The sequence below is a fragment of the Pocillopora damicornis genome, chromosome 7, assembly GCF_964200805.1.
Source record: "Pocillopora damicornis chromosome 7, jaPocDami1.2, whole genome shotgun sequence".
In the NCBI taxonomy this organism is placed as follows: Eukaryota; Metazoa; Cnidaria; class Anthozoa; order Scleractinia; family Pocilloporidae; genus Pocillopora; species Pocillopora damicornis.
Window position 1 is genome coordinate 12,131,927 of NC_142676.1, and position 26,078 is coordinate 12,158,004.

The window sequence follows — 26,078 nt, forward strand, 5'->3', positions numbered from 1 at the left end:
TCATTCCTTTGTTAAACCACAAAGCGCTAACTATACCATAAAGTAAATAGCAACCGACTAAAATCACTTGAATCCTCACTACACCATACACCGCCGTGTTGAATCTTATAAAATATACTTGTGTAGCAAAACACCGAAGTAAGAGAGCAAAGCAAAACTGCTAAATAAGTGTCTCCTAGTGTTAGCGTTCAACTAAGCAGCCCTTGATGCTAAGCAAAAAAATGACATCTAACCCGGGTTCTACCCCTATGAATTGTCTGTGTTTTATTATTGCTACCTCAACAATAGAGAGTCAAATCAAATTGCCTATTACATTGAGTACCCCCTGAGCTCGCGTTCGACCACCAAAGCAGCAGGAGGCCTTTTTTATTGCATTTCTTAACCTGGATGCCGCGTTTTCATTCAAGCTCCCATTTGTATATTGACAACAAATAGCAAGTAAATAAATGACTTTATTTAACCAGGGTAGCCCATTTAGCAAGGAGGCTGGTATCCATAGGGGCCCTGGCCGTTTTAGGGGAGAAGGGAGGAGGGAGGGGGGTCTGAAGATCCCGTACCCTATTACGGCCTAAAGATCCCATATTCCGTTAATTCCTGTAGCTTGTATCCCTACAATTTTGGTACGATATCCATGAATCCATACTATCAATATTCGTAACTCGAAATGTTTTTTTCCTGAAGTATCCCGTATCCCTATAATTATTAACCAAATATCCCGTATCACGATAACCCCAATTAGGATCTCAATATGTGAAGTGGACAGATAAATTCTATTCTGTTACACACTCTAATAATTACTTGACTTTCTTATATATGTGCCGCCTGGTTAGCTCAGGTTGTAGAGCGCAACACTGGCGTGCGGAAGGTTCGAGCCCCAGATCGTACCAATACTCAGAGTCTAAAAATAAACATGCTCTCATAAAGCTTTGTCTTCTGCAACTGGTTAGACGTTCTATAATCTTGTCGGATAAGGATGACAAACCGTAGGTCCTAGCTCGTGCATTTTTACTGTACAGGTTAGCTGGGACGTTAAAAACCCAAAGAGTAGGGAACGTAGCTCCCGATTTCGTAGTGAAGGCTTGTCTCAAAAACTTTAAAAAATTGGGGATAATTCCAAAAGTTCCTCACAAAAAAACTAATCTGCAGTCCGTAAAGCGCACAAGGGACAATGCGCTCTTTAAGTAAAGGTAATCACATGATTTCAAGTGCAATTTGGAATAAATAAGCACGGGTAAATTTTTTCAAAGACCAACAAAATTTCACGAGCTTGTAGAGCGAGTGCAATTTGTGGTCTTGGAAAAAATTTACAAGTGCTTATTTAGTCCAAATTGCACGAGAAAATCATATGATTACGTATTAAAAGTATAAATGAAAAATTCGAGATAGCTTATCACAATTATGCAGAAGCAAAGGGCGTGCATCAAGTGCAAAAATAATCTATTCAAACTCTGCGAGTAAATTGTGCGTTCGGTCAAAACAACCGCGTTCGATCAAAACATTAATATACAATAATATTTTCACATCTTTAAGGCGCAAAAAAGTTCAAATTCTGGCTCAGCAGTTCAAGGAATTGTTCAGTCTGCTTTGTTACTTCCTTGCACTGAATTAACCTACTTCTGCATTGATTTACCTGAAAACTACATTTATCTTAACCTATCTGAACTGAGTAATTTTTTCATGTATCTTATTTAGTTTATAAATGCATCAGAATCATTAAGAATTGATGTCTCAGCTATTTCTTCTCTATTTTAGTAGAAAAAAGTTTAAAGCAGACGAGCTTAAAATGAATAACCTAACATCACAATTGCTCCACAATGTTTTCAAGAGTTTTCCCAAAGGGCTGACAAGGAGTTCAACAAACACTGAAGAACTTCTTTCGTTGGCGGTAGTTTCCTTTACTCTAGTGACCTGAATGTTTGATTTAAAGGTTTTAGTGGACCAAAAAAGAGATTCTAGTCACTCTAAAGAAATTCTGTGTTACGAGATCTTTCATCACGACCTTGGGAAATGAAAGGAAAGTAGAGTACGGAATGAGTCTCATCAAACGTTCAGTTTAGCATTTGTTTAGGTAAGGTAACAATCATCTTGTACTTTGCTGCTCTGGAACTTACCAGTACACTTCTCCGACAGAAAATGCTTGCAACTAAATGTGCGCACACAATAATGAATGAATATAGTGGAGATAGTGGAGATAAAGATAGAATAGACGAACCAGGGAACCGCTTTTGTTTTTTGCTGCGACTAAATTTTTTTAACGAACGTACACTTCAAGAGCTAACTAAAGAAGATTGTCGAAAGGAAGCAGGTGGCGCGTAATATAGAACATATCGGTTAACTTCTTCGCATCAGCCGATAACATTTTGTTAGAAAATAAATTATTTCACAGTTTTTAATACAGAAAGAATTATTTTCTCGATATTGACTTAGGAGCCGTTGCAGCAAGTGACAATTTTTATCTTTAGAACAAGAACTAAAATTCTTTGTTTCGGGCGATGCTGTGTCGTGCACATCCGTCAATCAACTGGAGTTGACTGATAGCACGCGAGTTAAAATGATTGATAGTACTATGCTTTATCGCAAAATAAAATTCACAAGTTACCTGAGTCTGTGTTCCAATACCTTGCACTAAAGCAATAATTAATGGACACTTCGAAAGTTCTTGGCAGACACAAAACCTACATTATTTTATGAAAATTCTTCAAGCAGATAAGCAACTAACAGCAAAAATTCTGCCTGATTGTTTCCTTCACAGCCTGTCGCACATCCCTTAACTTCCAACAATAAAGAAATGGGTTTAGTGTCGAGTTTAAGAAAACCAGAGTTAGTGAAAAATATTTGCTCAAGACGACAGATGGAGATAGCTTCTCATCCTTTAGGAAGAAGGTTGCCCACACCACGTATGGTATATAGCAAACTGTTAAAGTCAACTGCACCCAAATTATACCAGACAGGGTCTTCCGATACTTAACTACGTTCTGTGGGATTGTTAAGCTCGATTGACGAGCAGTTTGTTCCACTTGAGTTCGATGATGTCGGAGTGCAAGGAATATTTTCGAGTAAAAGGTGCCCGAGAGTACCAGACATAATAATGCGGTTGTGGAGCTGGCCCATAATGTCAAGACTGAATTCCAAAAGTAGGTTGCTCCGACGAAAAAGGACACGAGACAAAATATAGTTACAATAAAATATGTTCTTTTCAGCGTTACAACTTGTCTGTATCTCAAGCCCAAAAGCAACGCGAGAAGCCTGTCCGTGGTTATTGCAGTCAACGTCAACAAAGATACTCCGCTTAACGTGTACCCAGCTACAGTTATAGCAGCAGAAGCATATTGACAAGTGTCCCAGTGTTCATTCACTGCAGATAACAAGTAGGTCACAAAGAGAGGCTGCGCTATCATACCAACACAAAGATCTGTTATTGCCAGACAACGTAATAGGACTTTAGATGGCGGATGAAAGCAAAATACCTTTTGAAGAGAAACCAAGATCATGCTATTCCCTAGAAGAGCCGTAACGGATAAAAATATGTTGACCACCGAAAAACACGTTAACTGGAAGTGTATCGAGCCAGAAACATCTACAGAGCAGTACCGATTTTCATACCATGGTCTATCTTTTTCGGCTGTGAAATTTTTGATCGCCATTCTTTTGAGTTAAACAACGAATGCTGTTTTGGTTGGCCTAATGAAAAATACGCATGCAGTTTCATTCAAAACCCCTATTCAACCTTATTTACATGTCTAATTTTACTTGTTCAATTTTCTGTCAAACATCTGTCAAACATCTGTCAAACATAAACGAAATCATGACGTTGAATTGAATGTGGATGAAAAGTGAAACGTGAACCTAAGTTTCTTTGAGCGCCACTTCATTTTCTATGATTACCATTGAATTAGGTATACGTTACAACTGGGGCGTAGCTGTAAGGTTTTTTAATTTCTCGAACTTAACCTATTTAAATCTCAAGGTAAATTAACATTTTAAGTTTCATAAATTTTTATTTTGGCTCAATTTAGTGTTAACATAATCCTTTTTTTAAGGGCTACCCCATACCTTTCTTCGTCCCAGGGGTTAATGAAAAGAGTATTCAAGATAATAACAAAACGGGTATGTAACAGACCAACGGACGACGTCATTTGTTCTAAAAGTTTTTTATTAAAATGGAAGAGAAACGCTTCACCTCAAGACATCTTTCAATAATTAATAAGTTTCTAGCGATAATAATTTGCATAGTTTTGGCGAAAGTTTAAAAATTGAGTGATCGATTATTTGCCAAAACTGACATTAGAGAACAGGAAATTGAGAAAACAAAAATGCATTTTCTATGAAATTTATTTTCAGTCAGGATGAGGGAGAATTGTTAAAGGGACAATATATATAGAAACAAACTGGGCTAAATATTAAGGTTCACTGTCAACTCGTCCACGCAGCAGGTAAATGTGCGTCTTTAATTTGTAGAACAAAAGAAGACACACCATGATAGGCCAAAACTTTTGTTTTATTGAGCGTTTAGATAACACACTGAGCGTGTTTTGCAAATAACACTTGGAGTGCGATGAGGAGCAGGTGTCGTTCTAGGTTATGTTATGGCTATTCTTATCCTTTTCAGACCGAAATTGCATGTTTAAAAGAGATTTGAGCATTAAGCAATTTCTAACGTTACTTTCAACAATTGAAGTAAACTTTGTTAATTAGACGCATTTTGGGTGTAGGCAAGCGCTTGTAGAGGTAAAATCTACACACGATCTTCATACCTTTTCCACATTTATTTTCAGTAAAAGGCATCTGAAGAGCATTTGAAAAGCGCCTGAAGATGTTATCCCTTCCAAATAGCGCTTCTATATCACGCTTTTTAACTCGATTTCTAAGCATACGTGTGAACAAAATCGAGCTCACACATGTGCTGTATAGTCTCGACGGAGATTTATGACTAAACTTAAAGAACCCCGAATTTTGATTAATTTAGGGGCGCCTACGTAATTGTGTCAATAAAGTTCAACATGAGATAAGTGGGAGGTAAGAATTCTTGTCATCGAAATAATAGAAATGACAGAAAATGGAATAAAGTTAATTTATTACAGAGAATCTTAATTTTAAAAGCTAATCACTTTAGGGTTGAAACATATAAATATAATGATATAAGAAAAGCCATCATGAGATACTTACATATACTTATTTGTCACCAGGAATTATGATTTTCAGAATAAACATACAAACAAACTTGTTTAAATGAATAGTGATCTTGGCAGTAATGAACGCTACTTAAGCGCTAGCGAAAATAAAGCCTGAGAAAAATTCAGGCCTGTATGGGATTTGAACCCATGACCTCTGCGATACCGGTGCAGTGCTCTACCAACTAAGCTAACAAGCCAACTGAGAGCTGTTGATCGCTAAGAAGATAGATGCGCAAATCAAGTGATCCATTGAAGAATATATGTGCATTCATTTCCTTATTTTATTGGCAGATTTAAACTGCCTAAGATGATATATCAAGGGACAAAATGTTATGGAGTTTGATGGATAGTTTGGCTAAACATCAGATTTCAGTAACAGGTGATGACTCTCTATAATTGGTAGTGAGAGACAATTGTTAAAGAAAGTTGATTCACATGGCAATTGTAAGAGATTTTACCTCAATTTTTAGAAACTAAAAAAAAAAGTTAGATATCCAATTATCCAAAACCATTTTTGGCATTACTTGATAGTCTGGCAATCATTTATCAATTTTAAAACCCAGTGACATAGAGAAAATATTTTAGTAAAGTTTCTGCACAGCCCCATAATACATTATGCACTCAGTTCTTGAGTAAAGAAAACAATGACAAAAACAATACACCGCTATTGGGAAAAAAGATTTGTTTTACAATAGTATAGGGCTTTGCGGAAATTTTACCCAATATTCTATATTGATTATCCCTAGTCCTCTTTGAAGATCTCATGGGCAGATTGACTTGGTACATTTACTGGTTCTGTTACATTTCTTTTACGGCTTCACTTGTTAAATTTTGTGCCATTGTCTCTGCGATGGAAGTATCCTTAATTTATCAAAAGCTGACTTGTCGTTCATTAGAGATTTTTTAAAAGGCTGGACTAAAGGACGTTATCATTATATTATCATTATTACCACTGTAAAAGGGGAGCCATGTTAATCTGTTTCGTGAAATATTCTTATGATACTTCTTGAAACATTCTGATATTTTAATTGCACAAGTCCTTTTCATCATCATTTTATGACGTTAGGTGCTTCAATAAATCAAGTCACGGGCACTTAAAACTGCCTGAAACCACGTGTGAGCAGTTTTACCTCTGGTAATCACTTAGTACGGTAATAATGATATTCGCCGCGAGGCCTCTTGAAATAAGCAGCGACTTTTCTATATTGTAAGAGCTTACAATGTCCGAGATCAAAAGGTGTTTAAAGCGTGGCACCCCATGAAAAAGGCTCACACACTTCAAATATAAAACTCAGGGTTCTCTTTTTCAGCATCGGTAGCGAAAACAGCTGCTATTCCACTCTTTTATGGTCTAAGTTCAAATGCTCCTACACCATATCAGTTTTGTCTTCACATTCAAATTTTGTTTGCGTAGAACCAAGAATAGCAATGGAGTGCTTCCTGCCGAGTGACTTTGTAAACTGGGCCTCCATTCTGACAGTTATTTCCTGGAATACTTCGGGAGACTCGCCATGTTCTTCTAAGGTGCACCGCACCAGCGCTTTCAAAAGATCAAAACAGTGGATCAACTCCCCAGCACGTATGGGAATATTGAACTCACGCAAACGAGATTCATTTGGTTTAGGATGTCTGAAAGGTTTGTCCAACTCATTAACGAAGTCCGACAGCTGGCTTAAAGGGATGAATTGTTTTCCATTTGGCACAAATGCAGCCCACTTAAGATAGTACCTCTCAAAGTCCTCTTTAGTGATAGCAAAATCGTCGTTCTCATGTGCACGGTTGACGTTCTCGAGAATAACAGCAATGTACATGTTAACAATTATCATGAATACGACGACAATATAGCTGATGAGATATGCTGCGGCTCCTAAAGGCGTGCCGCAGTCGCCATTGGGATATCCTTCATAGTAAGGGTCGCAGTCTGGTGGCTGAATTGATAGTGAATTCATGACGTCATTCCAGCCTGATCCCGTGGACAGTCGGAACAAGAGCATCAAAGAACTACCAAACGTTTCAAAATTGACAATATCGTCCAAGGTTCCTTCCTTCTTTACACGACCAAATGCGGACATTCCAATGATGGCGTAAATAAAAATGACGAGAAACAATAAAGTTCCAATGTTGAATAACGCAGGTAACGAAATCATTAGAGCTACCAGAAGCTGGCGAATTCCTTTAGCAAATTCTAGGACCCGCAGCAGCCGAGCGATTCTGAAGATTCGCATCACACGCAAGAGACTTGGATTAACCACTGTGTCTCTGACGCTGACTTCATCTAAAACCACTCCTGCGACACGAGATATGCCTTATCGTTATTGGATGATATGTACAAAGTAATTATAGTTGTCTTGACGATAAAATCTTTTTAAAGGGCTTAACTTTTTTAACTCTCACTTGAAGTCTCTTCACTGAGAAGTGAAAGGACTTCATACCCTTGCTGGGTATTCAAACAATCAGGCTTTGTGTCTGAGATAAGCACTGCCATTTTTATTATTGGAGAAGAAAAACTTTGAGTAAAACAAGGACAGGTATGAAAACCTCCTGAAAAAGCCTTCCTCAGTCTTGACAGGGAAGAGGGACACCTTGTTCCCCTCCCCAGTCAAGAGTGGGCCAAAAAGCCGACCAACAGTCATTGAAAGGAAATAATAAGCATTTTAGCCGTCAATAAGCTTAAAACAAGCTTCCTTGCTCCCACCACCCCTCGCTCCCCTCTAATAAGTCCTCCTTCTTCGTCGGGAAGCACAGGAATCCTTACCGATTAGAGATGATATGACGATGACGAAATCAAAAACATTCCACGCCTTCCTGAAGTAGTGCTGTCGCAAAGCAATTAGTTTCACCATGGCCTCTGCAGTGAATATACCAGTGAACGCCAAATTTGATATCCTTGCTAGCCAGAGGCTGTAGTCAAAGAAACTATACACAAAGTAATTTTGTTGATCGATACATCCTAAGTCAATTGTTTCGGAAACTTTACTATATTCATATTGTCCAATAATTTTGATTTTATTTTTCTTCATTTATCTTTCTTTTTCTTTATTTGTTTCCCTACTTATTTGTTTCTTCGTTTACTTCTTTGATTTTTTTTCATAGACCCGGTAAATTTGATCAACGTCACTTAGCTAACCCCTCAGTCTGCTGTGGGTTTGTTTCCTTGTCATCCATTTAGAATCCTCTCTAAATGAATATTTTAAAGTTAGCCTTTCATTATACGAGGTTGTAAATACAAAGGATATTTAAGACGCTAGAGAATTCCACGGACTGTCCATGATGTTGTATCATCATCATCACCATATTGCATATTATCACCGTCAGAATCGCGATCTCGAACTTGTCTCCTGTGACTACGTCGTAAAGGAAGGCACGAAATCGATCCTGTTGAGGGATTGATCACAATCACAAAGTGTCTAGTGACTTAAGTTTGCATAAAGACTAAGACCAAGTTGATATTTAACACTTTCATATTTACCTTTGGTCTTAATCCTTTCGCTGGGGGCTTTTTCTTAGCTGCTTCTTTCAGGAAGTTGACCCATTTTCTTTGAGTCTCTGTCAGGAACATTCCCATGCTGCTAATTTCTTCATACTGTAAATTTCAAAGGTTAATAAGTTCGCTCCATAATAATAATAATATAATAATAATAATGATATTTAACGAGGGAGCCCAACTCGCCATAGCAGTTTTCATCGGGGCACTCGTTAACTAATTAATTCAATTAATTACTTTAATTGATAAAATAATAATAGTAATGATAATAATAACAATAAAAATAACTAAATGAAATAAAATAAAATGTGTTTATAAATAAATTGAAAATTAATCAAAATCTTTTAAAAAAGTTTTCAGCTTGGATTTAAAAATAGACAAGAGAAGTTGAAAGACTGTTCCAGTCTTTCGCAGCTTGATAGATAAATGTTTGTTTACCCCAGTTACTTCGAGGAAGGGGTAAACAAAGATCATTGGAACGTCGTGTGTTATACGAATGGACAGTTTGATTTTGATAAAATTATAGTTAAAATCAGTTTCCCCAATCAGGCTTTTGCGGATTTCAATGTGGCGATAAAAAACCTTGTTTGCGGAGAGTGACTTGAGATCTAAACTCCTCAGTGCTTTGGTTGACGAGTTCGGGGTGGGTGCCCCGGCAGAACTTTAGCAGCTTTGCAAGTTCACTCAACCACTTTGAGTTTTTCCCCTCAGGTACATCATGTTCTAGAGTCTTTTGACTCTTCAAATTCACCTTACGATAAAAACTATTTAAATTCACGCTTTATTCAGATGTGAGGTAATGTAAGGTCAGTTATATTATCACATGACCCGTACGACCCCGCCCACGCAATCCCATACAAAACCATAACTAGGGCTGCATGTATAGGGCCGGACGGGTTAACGTGAGCCGGTCCGGAAAAAAGGCCGTCAGGCCCTGCACTCGCAATGCTTTGTTGCAAAATCTTAAAGGACTGACCCTCCTACATAGTCAGTAAGTACATAATTTTTTTTTGTGGTAAGAGGTTCGAGTTTACGAAAGGAAGCTTTCTTATTCATATTGTTTAGGTTAGATAATTAAGAGCGCTTGTCTGTAAAAATCAGACAAATTCTAAATTTCGCGGCAAGGGTGAAAAATTCGATTTCTTTCTTATTTTAATATTAGATAGGCTAGACTATAACTAAAATCATTGGATACTTTTTTTGGCAAAATATCTTTTCATTTCAGAGAAAATACAAATAACAAAATTCCGTTAAAATCGTCATTTTTAGAAGCAAAATATTGCACAAGTTTGAGGGCTTTGCATTCAAAAACGAATCGCAATCTCGTCTTTTTAACACTCAAATCTTTTTTTTCAACCTCATAAGACCTCACAAAACGATTTTTGTATACACTGCGTTCCTCTTTGCGTGTAAAATAATTTAATTTTGAAAGCATACATTTCTCTTCAGTCAAAGTACTTTGTGAGCAAAGTTAATTTTAAGATGTGCTAAACCTTCAAATGGATTAAGCTTTGGGCGGCAGAATAACGAAAAGATGTTCTCAACATTACTGTAAAAATTTGTGTGGGCAAATGATTGAGAGCGATACGAAAGCTTTTCAAAGTCCGTTAAAATGCAGTTATTTGACCTTTCGCGGTCAACATTCCAGTCGCGAGTCACACACATTCTTTAATATAATTCAACCCATATGACGCCGGAAAATGTACATGGGTACACATTTCCAAATGCTCTAACCTCATTTGCCTTAGAAGAAAGATCCAAAGACCATTTTACAGTGGTTATCTTGTCGCTCGTCGTATTTATAACGTCCGATGAAACTGCCTGTCAATCTGCGAACTGTCATCAACCTTCGTTATAAAACGTTTGACATCTTTCTGCATTGTGGCATCTTATCCAGCGGTTCAGTTGACTGTGAGTGTTGTTCGGTTTGTGGTGCAGTAGATCTGATCGATGCTTAGTCGCACTTCACATATGTTGCAGTCAACGTAGTTTTGTATACGGAGAGTCGTCACGCAATGCAAATCATACAATGGAAAGTTGTTTTTTAGGGGGTAGGGGAAGGGGAAAGTAAAAAGACGTCACTGCTGCTAAGCTTTTTTGTTGTTGTGAACATTGAAATCTCTTACATGTAAGTCGCGGAGATCGGGCCTTTGGCTAATACTCGTTGAAAAGCTAAATTTGGCACCTGCTAAAAATAGTAAGCCTAAGTAAACAAAACCTAGTTTTTGGTAATTACACGAAGCCTATTGTTCGCTTAGAGGCGGGGTTTCGGACTGTTTTTCACAAATACACTAACTTACACGGTCAACTTTGTTACATAAAAAATGGAAGGTTGTTGTTCGTTCAAGTCGCTTATTGGTGGAGTTTGTGGTTACAACACTAGAGATCGAATGCGTGAAACGGAAATTGTTCCTTTACTTTCATGCACCAAGAATATCGCAAGTCACGAGTCGGCTTTTAAATTTACCGGTCCTGAAGATGAGATCGACCTTATTTTGTGCCGAGCGCACATATGTCGGCCCCTCTGTAGTTTAAAGTTTTAAACGGTAGTTGGGTCTGTTAACAGTGGTTAATAGTACCACTCCCTTATGCAAGCCCCACCCATTGGCCACGGAACATAGCGTCCCAGCCTCACATAAGCCACACATTCCCACCTCTGCGTTTTGTAGCATGGTGTTGTAAAAATGTACAAAAGGTTCTCTTTCATGCGATTAGGGTATTTCTTGCAATTTTATTGGAAAGAAAAACACCCCTAATAAGTACGACAGGCACAGAGCGCCAAAAAAACAAGAATAATTCCCTGCAATAAATAAATGTATTTTACTATTTGTCACCAGACAACGACGACACTATAAAAATGTTTACAAAATAAAATATTTTGCAGGTTCCAAGAGTCCAATTCTGGAGTTTTTCCCTTCACCTACCCCCTAAAGTTCCTTTGTCACCGGTATTGCGTGACAAGCCAAATACTCGAAGGGCGTACATGTTTGTAGTCAACTCAGTTTAGCATTGAATTATACCGTCAGATGTAATCTTTTAGTGCATTGTAAACTGAGCAATACTCGCAGTCAACTGAACCGTTGAATAAGACGCCACAGTGAAGAAAGGTATCGAACGTTTCACAACAAGATGGTGTTCGACAAGGTTGGTGGTTTCATCGGACGTTATCATTTATACAGACCTAAATACGACGAACGACAAGAGAATCATACTAAAATGGTCTCTGGATTGGTCTTCTGCGACAAATGAGGTTAGAGCATTTGGAAATATCTTTCTATGTACATTTTTCGGCCTCATATGGGTTGAAACATATTAAAATATGTGTGACTCGCAACTGGAATGTTGACCGCAAAAGGTCAAATAACTGCATTTTAACGGACTTTGAAAAGCTTTTGTATCGCTCTCAAACATTTGCCCGAACAAATTTTTACAGTTATGTTGAGAACATCTTTTCGAAATTCAACCACCAAAAGCTTAATCTATTTGAAGGTTTAGCACATGGTGAAAATTAATTTTATTCGCGAAGTATTTTTACTGAAGAGAAATGCATGCTTTCGAAATTAAATTATTTTAAGCGCAAAGAAGAGCGCAGTGTTTACAAAAATCATTTTGTGAGGTCTTATGAGAGCGAAAAAGAAGATTATAGTGTTTAAAAGACGAGATAGTGATTCGTTTTTGCACGCGAAGCCCTCAAACTCGTGCAATAATTTGCTGCTAAAAATGACGATTTTAACGGAATTTCTTTAATCGTATTTTTCTCTGAAATAAAAGGATATTTTGCCAAAAAAAGTATCCAGTGATTTTAGCTGTAGCCTAGCCTATCTAACATTAAAATAAGAAAGAAATCGAATTTTCCACCTTTGCCGCGACATGTTTGATTTTTACAGAGAAGCGCTCTTAAATAGGTGCCTTTGAATAATGTCAGGAACCCTGCGCTTCCAAGAAATTTTATTCTCGTTTAAAACGTGAAGTGAGCCTAAAGTACTTAAATTCAGGGATTCGATTTCGGAAACGCCGTGATGTCCAACACAAAACAGGTTCCCATTTGGATCTCCCAAGATCAAGGCTTCCAGCGAAACCAAGCCATATCGATCAGGGCCCAGTTGCTCGATAACTCTATCCAAGGGATAAATCGCTATCTAGCGGATTTTTGTTAATAAAACGTACTACACTATTCAACGGATAGAGATTTATCCAGTGGATAGCGTTATCCACCCTTCGAACGACTGAGGCCAGGTCTTTTAACGCCCTAGGAGTTTTTTGTTTTCCCTTAATTGGAACATTAACAGCAACATTCGTGCACACATACCTTCTTCTTCAAGGAATTAAAGTTGTCGATAACAACGCCAACGAACAAATTGAGCACAAAAAATGACCCAAGGATAATAAACGCAACGAAATATATATACGCAATCATATTGCTATTGATCTGGGGCTGCTTATCAACCTGTGAAGAAGCAATGTAAACGAAAATGAGTTATATTATGGTTCGAGGCTACCTATTCTCATTCTGTTTTCTCAATTGCAAACTATGTTAATTTTCTGCATCCCCCTTGTTTCCTTTTCACTTTTCCGTACCTGTATATTGTTAACAATCATCTACCCAAATAGAGGAAAATAGCCACCACCATTCAATGACAAATAGTGGAATAACTTTTTCAAAATACACCGCACTGAAACCAAAAATTAGTTTATTTCTGTCTATAACGAGAAATAGTCTGAAATGAAACTCTTGACGCACGATTTTGTCTCTTCGGCTGTTTGAGGGTCACTTGGTTTTGCTGATCATTTGTGAACTCGCGAATTAGTGCGCGCATAAAGCACTAATAACCTGGGTGGTATATATTACTGATTTTTTTAAGTACTTTTAGTCAGAGTTCCACTAATTTTCGTTGACGAAAACTTTGATCGAACCAAACAACAACCTCCTTTTTCACTTTTACTCAAAGGAAAGACCAAAAAGGAAATTCATCCTACAATAAAAACAGTCTTCAAGTACATGGGTTGTAAGAATGAAGAAATATTCTCAGAGATATTGTTTAATTGAACAGCAATTGTCAAGGGCAAAATTATGATAAATGTGTGGAGGGCAGTGCAAGGAACTGATATCTAGATTCTGAGGATGAAGCGTAAAAATTTAGTATGTTAATTTGTAGATTAATAATGGTAATAAAAAGGACTGTAGTCCAATTCGGTCTGTAATCACACGAGTGATTAACAAAATCAGACGAGCGCGAAGCGGAGTCTGATTTGTTAATCACGATTATGATTACAGACCGAATTAGACGACAAGAAGACCTGTTACCAATTTACCTAACCATTACTATCTCCGAAAAAAAAATTTAAAACAAAGTGGAGACAATATCTAAAGTTAAAAATTCCTCTATTTTGGAAATTCTCCAGTTTTTCTTTGGATAGGTGGTTGTTGCTATGGTTATTGTGATCAATTCTATGACTGGTGGATTTAACTGAGTGGAATTAGTGCGATTGGCTGCTTCAACTTTCCGATTACAGGAGTCCGATTACAGCCAACTGTCCGATTACACTGTCCGATTACAAACATGCAAAATAATTAGTGAAAAGTAAAGCAGTTAGTGCACCAGTCGCATTTGAGGAAATTGCAATGGTTATGATACAGAAAATTAGAAGATAATCGCTTCACTAAGGTTATCTTTTTGGTTGTTGAAGTAAGAGCAAGAGATCAAATGTCGAAACAAAAACATCAAAACTGAGTCTATCTATTGAGTCACACAATGACAGTTGATACATAACAATTATCACAAGAACTTCAAATTCAATTTAAAATTTTTCATAATGCAAAAAGTAGGTTGTCAATCAAACATGATGTATTACCTCAGTAGAGTCGACTGCGCTGTGCATGACCTCAATCCAGCCTTCAAACGTTGCCTAAATCACAGCACAAGACGAGAAAAATTGTCAGTGATGTATGTTTGGAGATTTGCTTAACACCCCTCTTCCGTTTTAGATAAAGAAGATCTCGTAAATGTGAAAAATAATAATTTATAGCTTCAATCTGCATAAATAATATCATCTTACAATTGAGTTTTTCTGAATTTCCGTTGTTTCCTGCTCTTGTACAATAGAAGCACAATTCGACTAACCAACTGACATACGTTTTTAACCACTAGAAAATCCAAAAAGGGATGTTTTCTAAAATTTCCATTACACCCGATTGAGTTTGGCGACATACCACAAGAAAAAGTGCAAGGAAACCATTGAAAACGTTATCAAAATTGGCCTCGGCATTCCTCCAAGTATATTTCTCCGGAAAGCGGAGACATTCTGTTTTGTTTGGAACAACGTTAGCTGAAACTCTTTCACCAACTTGATCGACGCATTCTTGGAACTTTCCGGAGAACAGTTGGACACCAAGGATACTGAATATTAACCAGAAAAGGAGCGATACCACCAGAACGTTGCCGATACCTGGAATGGCCGCAAATAATGCGTTGATGACAACCTGAGTGCATTAAAAGGAATCGTGAATGGGTAAATTGCCGAATGCAAGCAAAAGTGAAAGGAAAACATTGGAAATGGCTGTCTAAATGAACCTTTCCGTGATGAGTTAAGACATCAAAAGCATGATCGAAGAAGCTTTCTGTAATAAACCAGGCTACTTGAACGTCAAAACATATCGCAATTTCTCATTCATGTTCACGGTTGGAGATTTTAGGCTAACATCTTTATTTCATAAGTTGCTTTTCGAAATAAGTTCACGATTGATTACGATGTAGTTCCACAAACTTATTATTTCAGGCGTCATTTTCTCCTCTTAATGGCGTCCAGGCCTTCTATCCTAGAGTTTGCAAACTTACTTTTGAAAATTCAGAGTACTCAGTTTACGTACCTTCATCCCTTCCATGCGAGATATGGCCCTGAGAGGTCGTAATGCTCGTAGCGTGCGAAGGGATCGGAAGACTGATAACTGTTTGTTCTCAGACAGACAAGCAAGCGAGATCTGCAGAAAAGTCAACGTTAGTGATGAGTTAGTTCTTATAGCTTGTTAGTAGGTCAGGAGAACCACAACGACTGGAATAATGGCATAGTTGCGTTAAGGAACACTTTGATTTGAGCGAAACGACTTTAAAGATAAAAGGTGCTTTATGGTTGTCCTCTATATCATCCAAATAAGCCCTTTTACTCCTCACTGTTTGAAATGTGTCTCATACAATCAATGTCGACTTGGTCAGCTCTTGAGTTCTCATTGGCTTCTCGTGTGTGTGATCTTTACCACTCACCTAAGTTTATGATTTTTAAGTTATAATAAACGCGTTCTTTCATGTCAGTAGTTTAACTTACTGCGACGATAAATGCATCTAAACAATTCCATACTGAAGAGAAATACTTGACGACACCGAGACCAAAAATCTTAAGAAGGAACTCCATAGAAAAGACAGCCGCGAAGAAGTAGTTCAGAATATCTAACGCCTTTGCTAGGAGTGGCCTTTCCGGAAGGTGTATGTCCTCAAAAATCTAACGAAAAACAAAGTAGTTGATCTTTCAAGACAACTTCTAATGTCTTTTCCCGTTTTCCTGTTGTTATTTTGTAGGAGTTATAGGTCATACAATAACTAGTATCTAGTTAAGTTACATAAAATTATTGAGTATGCATGTGATCTATTGATGAGGATTGAATTCTGCTTTTTAGATCGTAGGTGCTGAAAAGATAAGGCTCTCTTAGTCTTTGCTCTCTCTCAAGATTCCTGACAGATGACAAATTTACTGCGAAAATCAGTCGCAGCATTTTGATTTAACACGGGAATCCCTCTCAAGATAAGAAATTTTACTAAAATTTTAGTCTGCAAATAAATATGACTCGCTCTATCGAATTAAAATTTAATGCTCAGATTACGCTTGTGTTTTTTCTTACCAGCACAAAACTACTAAACATGACGGTAAAAAGAATGAACCATTCAAAGTACTTGTGCTCCACCAGACACCTGATACTACACCGGAACTTCAGCCACCTAAAATGCAAGCGCGACGACATAGAGAACATACAACATTCAGGCAGACAGTCATCCACTTCCACAATGTACTTCTTAGGTATCCTTTTTGACGATTGATCCTCACAGGTAATTACTTGCGCCCCACCTGAAATTATTAATATTCTAAGTGTCACACGTAATAACTTGGAATCCTCATTTTTCTTAAACTGTAAAATCCTACGAAATAATAATGTCGAGCTATTTCAATACACAGACCAAAGCCTTCCAACAGACCATGAACCAAGCGTCGTAATCTTGAAAAAATTTCCTACGAAAGCAGTGCATCGTTATTAAAAAGTGCTTTATGAAAATTCAGTATGGGGGAAATTAAAAGCTCCATTTAAGATTGACTGTAATTGCTTACTGCTATACTAGAACTTCTAAGTTACTTGCCTGTAATTCCTTCCTCGTATTTACTTGTCTGGCTTCTCCGCGTTGTCACGTTGCTTTCCAATAGCTGCACCTCGTACAGTTTGTATCTCTCTTTAAAAGTGGCCACAAACAACTGCGTCTTTTTAGTCTTGGTCAGTCTCTTCAAGATGCGTCTCAGCCTGGAGTTTTGTTCCTCGTCATCATCAGAGGTGCTCTCCTCTTCTTCAGAGTCAAATGCACTCAATAAGAGAGCAATGAAAAGATTGAGAACCTAAAGGGAACGTGACAGGACATGGTTTGGTCACCACAGGAAATAAAAAAGTACGGAGACCTAACTAGATCCAATCTTTTGTGTTCCAGCCACGGGAATCAATAGTAAACTAAGCCCCATTTATCTAAAAGAAAGATGAAAATGTGGCAATCCACCCGTTAGCAGCAGTAAATACAGAAGAAAGCTTGAGCAAAGGACCCCAATAATCTCTGGCCTCACTGTTTGCGTTTTGCTCGACATGTGTTTCCCTATTTATTACAACTATTTTGTGATCACTTGTGATCCTTTCATTCTAATTGGCTCTCACCTTTGACATTTATTCAAAATCACACCGTTTTCAGCTTTAAATCATTTTTCCCAGCTAGTAAGACAGCTTTAATAAAACACAACAGCCAGCCACAACAGCCAATTCCAAAGCTTGTTAAAAGAAATCAGTCAATTGCAGGAAAATGAGAGACAACTTTTGCGACTTTTTTAAACCAGCTCAATATAATGGATTAATAAAATACTTGTACAAAATAGATGTAATAAAGTGATAATTGAACTTCGAGTTGTGCAACTTTGGTCTGAAATCATACCTTTGATTTCAAATCAAGCTCGCACCACTCGCTCGATTCTTAAAGGTGTTGTTATGCAAACCTTGGACAAATATTTTATCGGCAGTTAATATAAAAATAATGTAATTGTAGGCCATAAATACTCACAATGAAGTTACCGATGACAAATGCCGGCAAGAAGACCAGAAGGGCCAATGGACTAGTGGCTCTCATGCAGTCCCAAAGAGGCTCAATCCACTCCCCACACAGCACTCTGAACACCATCATGAAGGCGTGCCAAAAATCATTGAAGTTCCAGCGCGGTATTCCATAATTGCCAAACTTGTCTTCCGTGTATGCGTCACCAAATACTCTCATTCCTACTACAGCAAATATGTAGATGATGACACCAAGAATGAGAGTTATGTTCCCAACAGGTCCCACGCTCTTGGTTATGGCAGAGACAAGTTTGTTCATTGTCTTCCATGACTGTGCAAGATTTAGAACTCGGAACTAGAAATATTGAATGAAAGATGATTGGTATCGCTACGTTTGGTTAAAATCGACGTAAAAATTTAAACGCGAAGGCTCTGTACGTTTATAAAAAAAAATCTGATCGTTCCAAATTCTCGAACGCAGGAATCATTAGGTAGCTCTAATTTAAAGCCGAGACAAACCTTAATAGCTAATTTTCTCTACTCATAACTTTTTGATGATTTGAAGACCTTTACCTGTAATCTGTTTATTAAAAAAAATATTAGTATTGTCTACTTGAATAGTGTATTTTGATCGCCCGGGTGAGTGTAGTCCTGAGAAGGACTGCCGTCGGTGGTGGTGACGATGTTTAGACAACCTAAGTGGAAATCATCATCAGAGTCAAGTGAATAGTTGTTGCCAGTCGAATTTTCTAAGTCCGGTTCGTATAAACCTTTTTTGGTAAGTTTTGCCGTGATGTTATTGGCTGTAAGACTCAAGTGGCGTGGATCGGTCGTGATTGGTCGGTCTCGATCCGTCGGTGAAGTTAGGTCGTTCTATTTGGATCAAACCACGCTATTATATGTTACCTCCGGGTTCAACCATTTACCGTAATTATAAATATTGCTAAAATGTTGCGTCAGTCTGGTTTGTTATTTACAAGGTATGTCTGTAAACTTTTAGAGGAAACTTCAATTTTTTTTTTTTTTTCTCAGTGGCAACGTACCAGTCTTAGGCTTCGAAAGATACTAAAGCTTCCACCAGACTCCGTAAGATACCCAGCAACACTAGCAATCACTATGACGGCGTCAAATATGTTCCACCGGCTCTTCACGTAGGTCAGCGGGCCAAAGGCGATAAGCTTCCATATCATCTCCACTACAAATATTATCGTGAAGACCTGTAAAAAAAGTTTAAGGTGACAAAAAAGAGATGAGAGAATCTGAGAAGCAGTTCCTTGAAGTCTATTCAAGCAAGCCAGATTTTTTGTCTCACGTCCTAAAATCCCGGTAGAAACATGGTGATATCGGAGCTGTTGCTCATTAATAAGAGTCCATGAAAATAAAGCGCTCAGAGACCTTTTTTGACATCCTCAATTGACAAAAACGATATCGAATGCACAACATATGCACCCCCTAGATCGATCATTGCACGTTTCAAATATCTCCACATACTTGGGTTTTTTTCATTTGTGTGCTAATTTAGAGAAAAAAGGTGATCTATGTTAGGTATCTATCAAACTGGACATAGGCTACAGGCTGGAAATTTCACATGCTTTCTTTGGCAGAGGCAAACATGAAATATTTATCTAAACAGCAATTACAAAGGTTTTCCTACCATGTTGCACAGGTCCAAGACATTTTCGAATGACTTTTCAATTCCGTAATGATAAAGAGCAAGTACAATGGTATTCAACAAGATTATTCCTATAATGACAACGTCAAAAGTGGCACACTCAGCGGCAGCACGCATTCTCTTTCTCATGGGCTTGAAAAAGGGAAACTTGCTAAACAAATTATCACAGTTTGTCTTCACATGTTGGAAGAATTTCATCAATGTTTTCGCTAAGCTTAGCCGTTTTCTCGCATCTCCTCGATGAACCTCTGGAACTTCTGTCACGATACAAGCGGCCTGAGTTAATTCTGCTATAGCTTTCGTGGTCTTTCCCAATTTCTTCAGTGGCTTAAGAAACTTAACGGAATCAGGATCGGCAATATAGGACGAGGCAGTCTTCTTTAGAAGCTCCTTGCGCCTTTCCTATCAAAAGAAATGGAAGGTCCTACCTAGATTATCGTTTCAAGTCGTTTTAAAGATAGCTTCTTAAGGGAGCTCCATGGAAATTATCAAGTCATTGGAAAAGCAGAGAATTCTTCATTTCCTGTCTTCGCCATACGACACTTTCATTACAACAATAAATGCTGCAGGGGTTCGGTCGGAAGAATGTGCAGGGACTTTTACCTCAGAGTAACAAGTACTCCTATGAGGGTTATGAATGGCAGTCTGTGAGTTTGCCTCCAAGACCAATGACTTCTAAAGAATGTATGATGAAATTATAGTTTTTAAGCTGAAACGTTTCCTGTGATGAAATGAACATAAACCGATAATGATAATACATTTTCATTTAGGATATATCTTTTTTTGTCATCAGCTTCCATCCCCTGCCTATTTTTGACCACTGATATTGAGAATAAGAATATTTTTCATTTTTGCCTGCAGTTCTTACCTCGTGTTGAAGAGATTGCAGCTCTTTCTCGTAAGAGAGATAAACTACAGCTAAGACAAGATTGAGGAGATAGAACGAGCAGAAGAAAATTGTGATCACAAAGTAGAAGACATACCAGATACCCACGGCTCTTACAACCTGTCGTTAACGGACAGAAATATGAATTACGTAAACGCAAAGTAACTGTAATGCATACAATTGTATTATGCGCTTCTAAACATAGTTTTCATGTCAAAATGTTCTTCAGAGCACACGCGATAAAAAGACAGAAATTAATGATGACTTTAGTTTACCAAAAGGTTATAATTATAAATCAGTTAAATCAAAAATTTACTTCTCTTTCCTGATATTGGTATTAGCAATTCCAAATTCAGGATTACCTTGTTGTAAAGGTTTTCCCAGTAATCCATTGTGAGGATCTGGAACGCCATTAATAATGCCCAGCCAATGTGATCGAAGCCAGTAAAACCATAATCAGGGTTGGGTCCAGCGTCCGCCATACAAGTGTAATTAACAGGACAAGAACTGAAAACGATTAATTCATGCGCTCATCTCATTTCAGAATACACATCAGTCGCCCCGTGTTTTCTCTTCTTATATATTTGTATTTATTTGTTGTAGTTGTGGTTATTAAGTTGTTTTCACTTTTTCTTTCCTTTTTTCTCACATCGTTTTGGTTTGAAAATGAATTAAATACACCCAAGAAAGGATAATTTTTATCCTCTCCTTAACACCTGAAACAAGTCAAAAGACAGGACCAAATATTGAAATCTTTACTTTATCAAAAGTAATGTTTCTGTATTGAATAAATGCAAGAATTATCTCGCGGTGCGGGTGTAGAGATGGCGAGTTGGTGATGTACTATGTTTGGTAAAACAGCTGAGCTTGCATAGTATTACCACTAATATAAAAGGCAAAAATAACTGTCGCATTTGCAGTCCCCACCCTACTTACCCTGCCCAAGAGGAGTTTCCGCAAACAACAGGTTCACCATTTCGCATTAGCCAGGTACCTGCAAAGAACCGATAATTAAGCGTCTTCACTATCAATTCAGCCTTATTCGACCACTCCCGGCGTGACTAGGACGGGTGAACATATAAACAACGGAGTTGATCAATGAAGTTTTAAAATGTACGCAAAAATTGTGTCTTCATTTTCAAGTAACATGCAACCATTTCCCTTTGACCCTCAAAATTGCATAATTACAAAGTGAATTGGTTTTACTAATTGCGCTGGGGGAGAGATTCAGCTGCTAAGTCAGGTTGATCTTACAGGGGTCTTTATCATTTCTTACTTTCATTTTGAATATATCCTCCTATGTCTTCTGTAAAGTTCTCCGGAGGGTCAAGAACACATTTATTCCTCAATTCTCCAACAAACAGCTGCAGACCGATTAGCGCCATGACAGCGAGAAAGAACAGAAACAGAACCAGAACGTCACTCAAAAGCTTCAACGAACGGAGTAAGGTGTTCACCATCGCTCGGAGACCTGTAGTAATTAAGTTTATAATTCTTAAATGATTGAACTACATGAATCAACCTTTAGTGAAAAGGTATGGGATAATGGCCACAACCCATAACGGTGCTTTTACTTACAGGCTTAAGTGTCACAATAACGAGTGTTGAGAAAACTGTCAACTTCGATCCGGTGATACAGTCAGATTCTAAAAGAATAGTGCAACTTTGACAAAAGCGAATGGCTACTGCACCCACCTGACACAACTGATATTGTCCTTAAAGCCCGCAGGACACGGACTGTTCGTATTGCCGTGAAGTTTGCGATATTTGGAGCCATCGTGATGTATCTGAAGCCGAAATTGTAGGGAGAAATGAAAATATGCATAAAAGAAGGGTCCAGGGAATGACTGCTCTTCAGATATGCATTTGAAACTCAGCTGGTACATTTGAAGAGGCGCGGATGAATATGACACTCTTATGTTGAAATACAATGATCTCAAAGAAAATTTGACGTGTTGATGCACTAGTTATGACTATTGCTTTGCTAGTTGTGAATTAAACTGATGTATATTATTCTGCTTGTTCCCACCGAACGCAGACCTTCTTAAAATCTGAAATCAAGAGCCAGTGGGGCTGCAAGTTTATGTGAACGATCCACAGTAATCCATGTATTGTCATGAAAGAGTTACCTACAATTATATAATATAATTTTTGGAAGGGTACTCACCTCTCTCCTTTCTACAACGACACGTGTGTAACAGCTAAACTCACCCTAAAACAACTACTATGAAATCAAGCCAGTTCCAAGGATCTCTAAGGTAGGCGTACGTGTGAAGTATAAGTCCACGTGATATGATCTTCAATAGCATTTCGAGAGTGTATATTGCAGTGAACACGTACCTAAAATCGACATTCCAAAAGACTCTGTCAAGTTGAATCAAAGCTATCGCAAAGATAATGAAACGGGTGGAAGAGATGTTATGATGAAAAATAGGACTATCCGAAACAAAATAATGGACATCAACCATTATTTTTTGCTCTAATGTAATATCGAAGATACATTAAAAGTTGGAGGATTATCTTCTTTTGGTAACCCATATAGCTTAATCCTTTCATACAGTCGAAGCTCTGGGGAGAGGCTTGACTATGAGTAGACTCGCAAATTCTAAATGGGAACGAAGGCCAATATAAATTAGAAACCCATTTGCAGCCTAACTGGGTTCACCTTTCAGATGTTTTTGAACCCAACTGGCTCTAATAACTAGCGATAAAAATGATTACTTACTCAGCTTCCTCAGGAGGGTCTTTTAGCGCAAGGAACACGCAATTTACCAAAATCACTAGAATGATAATCACTTCAAAATATCTTGCATGAAGTAATCAAGAAAAAACCACAGATCCTATATAACATCTTGGATACAAGCATTTTCGAATGACATACAAACAGAAGAGGTACTTTAAAGCGTATCCGTCACCATCTCATTAAAATCATTATTTTTCTCCAATGGAGTTATAGCTCATGCACGGTAGTATCCCAAAGGAAGCCTGAAGCTCCGTTTAACTCGCTGAATATGCATGCAAAGGATACTGATTGGTAACCACACTTATAGTCCACCTTCTAAGAGGGTGTAAAGGTCCAAAGAGCCACAAAGATCGCGCTCTGTTGAACCTGAACATGTGATGCCCAATCGATGTTGTACCATACTGACGTAACACAAGAAAGGTATCATCAGCCGGAACCTGTATGAGATAAAATAAACTCTTCTGTCTCTTCTGTATGATTTCTTACACCATGTTAAGTCATGAATTAACAATGGCTGTACATACATTCTTTCCAGTGGCATCGTAGTCCTCTAAAGGCATGTTTAAGAAATGACCTGGATCAATTGGGGCCGACGGCATGGATTCTTCAGAACCATCCCCTTTTTCTAGCTCCGAGGTCTGAGGGTCTGCTTCGTTGGTGGCCAAAGCCTGTACCTGTGCGAGATCTCCCAAGCTAGCGAAGGTCACAACCTTCTTTCGTCTTCGTGGGCTAACTTTTAGTATTTCATCGGGATTAGCTACATCAAGAGCAGATTTCTGTTCGTCCTCTTCATCCCGTGTCATCTTGTTGGACTGCGGGGCACCAACTAAAGGCATCAGACCAGTGTCTGGATAGAAGAGTTAAAGAAGGATGAGCGACGAAGGTGAAAAATTATTGGATGTTAAGGTTTAGTAAATTTAAATTTTAGATTTCCAGGTATGTACGGCAGTATGGCTTTCTGTCTACTTATTGATGTATTGTGTCACTAAATCGATTCATATACTGCATTAACATTTATAGTCAATAGCTTACGGAAATAGCATTCATGAATAAGCTTTCTGCCAACATGTTTTTATTAAATGATTTTTGAGAGCCTCGATCAATTATTTGTTGTTCCGAAATTTATTTTTAAGAGACTGAGGAACGGGTGGCAAGTTCGGAAATCCAACAATGTATTTCATTGTCTGGGAAACTTTCGAGGAGAATGGATCTAATTTTTCTTGTTTTTGGTTTTTTTTTTACAGCAAGGTCACTTTATTTTAATTATTCAAATTTAAGCATGATCATCCTCCTCTCCATGGGCATAACTACATAAGATTACTTTTATTGGTAACTGAATTGCTTGATCGATGGCAAATTATGATTTTTTTTTTAAATCAGAGTGAAGATTTGTCTGTTGAGTTTCCAGTACCTATTGATGCGATCGATTCGTCGCATTCGTCCTCTTGAGAATTCCTGTTTTCTTTTTTTGTGACAGCCTCCCATTAATAATCCAGAATTTGAATCTTGTTCATAGATTTAAGACAATGATGAGACGCGTTTCCCATATCTCTAGTCAAAACAGAATTCAAAAGAATATTCTAAGAATTCCGGAAACTTAACCAGAAGAGGTCAATGCTCAAATTATAAATTTCAATTCCTTTATTATAGTAGGTAACCTGGAGAGAGTTGAGCTACATTATTAAGCAAACGTGACAGGAGATCAAGAAATATTCAAAAATTATCATGGAGTTCAAATTTCGTCACTTTAAAAATCTGGTGTAAAAACTGTACCGTTATATTTTTGATGAAAATGGTGGGATTTTCTGTTTAAAATTGGCTCTTGAATCACATCACTGATAGGAAAGATTTTATAAAGTTATAAACAAAGAGTATTGTTGTACTTCGAAACACGATACTTCGCAAAGGAAGAAAACTTTAGCGATTCTGCAACTTCAATGGTGGAGGTGGTCAGTGAAGGTCAGGAAATCAAGGTAAATTGGGTAAAGTTTTGTCACCGTGTTCGAAAATTTGAATATGCGAGTATGACGACACATTGATGTAGGCACAATTTATTTTATCGAGAGTTAAATCGCGGCAGTTTAGCGGTTGATTGACGCATGTTTTGTATGGAGTATAAAGCCTGCATTTTTAAAAAATAAGATGCTCCTTGGAGAACAACCGCTAAGGATAAATGGAAACTTTGATAGATGTAGCAATTTCATTTGCTATTTCTAAAGGAAATCAGAACATCGGCGAAATTAAAACTGTTGTTGAAATGCTTTGCAGACGCACAAATTATTATTCAAGATCTTGTATAATTGCTGGTCTTTGTTTTGAAATCTTTCAAGACGGTAGGAAATAAGAATGTATCATTTTACAAATGACTGTTTTGAAATCAAAACTGATGTACGGCCGTGTTCATTACATGAATCAATTGACCAAAGCAGCAGAAGCGTGCAATAAATCAGTTTATTTCGGTTGATCTCAAAAATGTTCATGGCATTTTCCAAAGCAACTTCCCGAAAAAAAGGTAATGTTCAATGTTTGAGTGTTAGACAAACATTTAGAAGAGGTTTAAAGCATTTAAGGAAAAATGTAATAGGAGTAAGGCCATAATTGTTCGTCATAGATGATATGAATGAAATAGAGGATTTCCTCTTGTTTCAAGCATGATTTTTTTATTCTGATATTATCTTAAACTGACGCAATGAATGTATCAGTCGTATCCTTTACACGTGAAGATGACTATATTGAAGTGGTATTTGACCTTCAACGAAGGACTTTTTTATGT

At 37.7% G+C, this 26,078-nt stretch overlaps 3 protein-coding genes across 3 annotated transcripts in view; 1 reads left to right on the top strand and 2 right to left on the bottom strand.

Moving 5' to 3' along the window:
* Positions 1-1,464: 1,464 nt before the first annotated feature.
* On the bottom strand, positions 1,465-3,710 carry LOC113672788 (adenosine receptor A3). The gene has a single exon (XM_027189135.2). The coding sequence runs from the start codon at positions 3,642-3,644 to the stop codon at positions 2,715-2,717; it is 930 nt and encodes a 309-aa protein (XP_027044936.2). The 5' UTR covers positions 3,645-3,710; the 3' UTR covers positions 1,465-2,714.
* A 1,349-nt stretch (positions 3,711-5,059) lies between these two features.
* LOC113672785 (sodium channel protein 1 brain) overlaps positions 5,060-26,078 on the bottom strand; it is a 31,132-nt gene continuing 10,113 nt past the window's right edge. The window contains exons 2-24 of the mRNA XM_089213432.1: positions 23,830-24,152; positions 23,591-23,742; positions 23,288-23,368; positions 22,774-22,902; positions 22,258-22,349; positions 21,839-22,033; positions 21,499-21,556; positions 20,925-21,069; positions 20,545-20,682; positions 19,659-20,078; positions 19,048-19,221; positions 18,015-18,359; positions 17,061-17,310; positions 16,550-16,773; positions 15,979-16,152; positions 15,527-15,637; positions 14,870-15,139; positions 14,512-14,565; positions 12,968-13,105; positions 8,644-8,757; positions 8,411-8,549; positions 7,930-8,061; positions 5,060-7,461 (exon numbers count right to left, since the gene is read on the bottom strand). Coding sequence (XP_089069558.1) covers positions 6,542-7,461; positions 7,930-8,061; positions 8,411-8,549; positions 8,644-8,757; positions 12,968-13,105; positions 14,512-14,565; positions 14,870-15,139; positions 15,527-15,637; positions 15,979-16,152; positions 16,550-16,773; positions 17,061-17,310; positions 18,015-18,359; positions 19,048-19,221; positions 19,659-20,078; positions 20,545-20,682; positions 20,925-21,069; positions 21,499-21,556; positions 21,839-22,033; positions 22,258-22,349; positions 22,774-22,902; positions 23,288-23,368; positions 23,591-23,742; positions 23,830-24,152 — 4,778 coding nt within the window. The 3' untranslated portion in view covers positions 5,060-6,541. The remainder of the gene's footprint in view (positions 7,462-7,929; positions 8,062-8,410; positions 8,550-8,643; positions 8,758-12,967; positions 13,106-14,511; positions 14,566-14,869; positions 15,140-15,526; positions 15,638-15,978; positions 16,153-16,549; positions 16,774-17,060; positions 17,311-18,014; positions 18,360-19,047; positions 19,222-19,658; positions 20,079-20,544; positions 20,683-20,924; positions 21,070-21,498; positions 21,557-21,838; positions 22,034-22,257; positions 22,350-22,773; positions 22,903-23,287; positions 23,369-23,590; positions 23,743-23,829; positions 24,153-26,078) is intronic.
* The window catches only part of LOC113672786 (sodium channel protein 1 brain), a 31,978-nt gene continuing 30,920 nt past the window's right edge, over positions 25,021-26,078 (top strand). The window contains exon 1 of the mRNA XM_089213431.1: positions 25,021-25,278. The gene's annotated coding sequence lies outside the window, so the exon portion shown is untranslated. The remainder of the gene's footprint in view (positions 25,279-26,078) is intronic.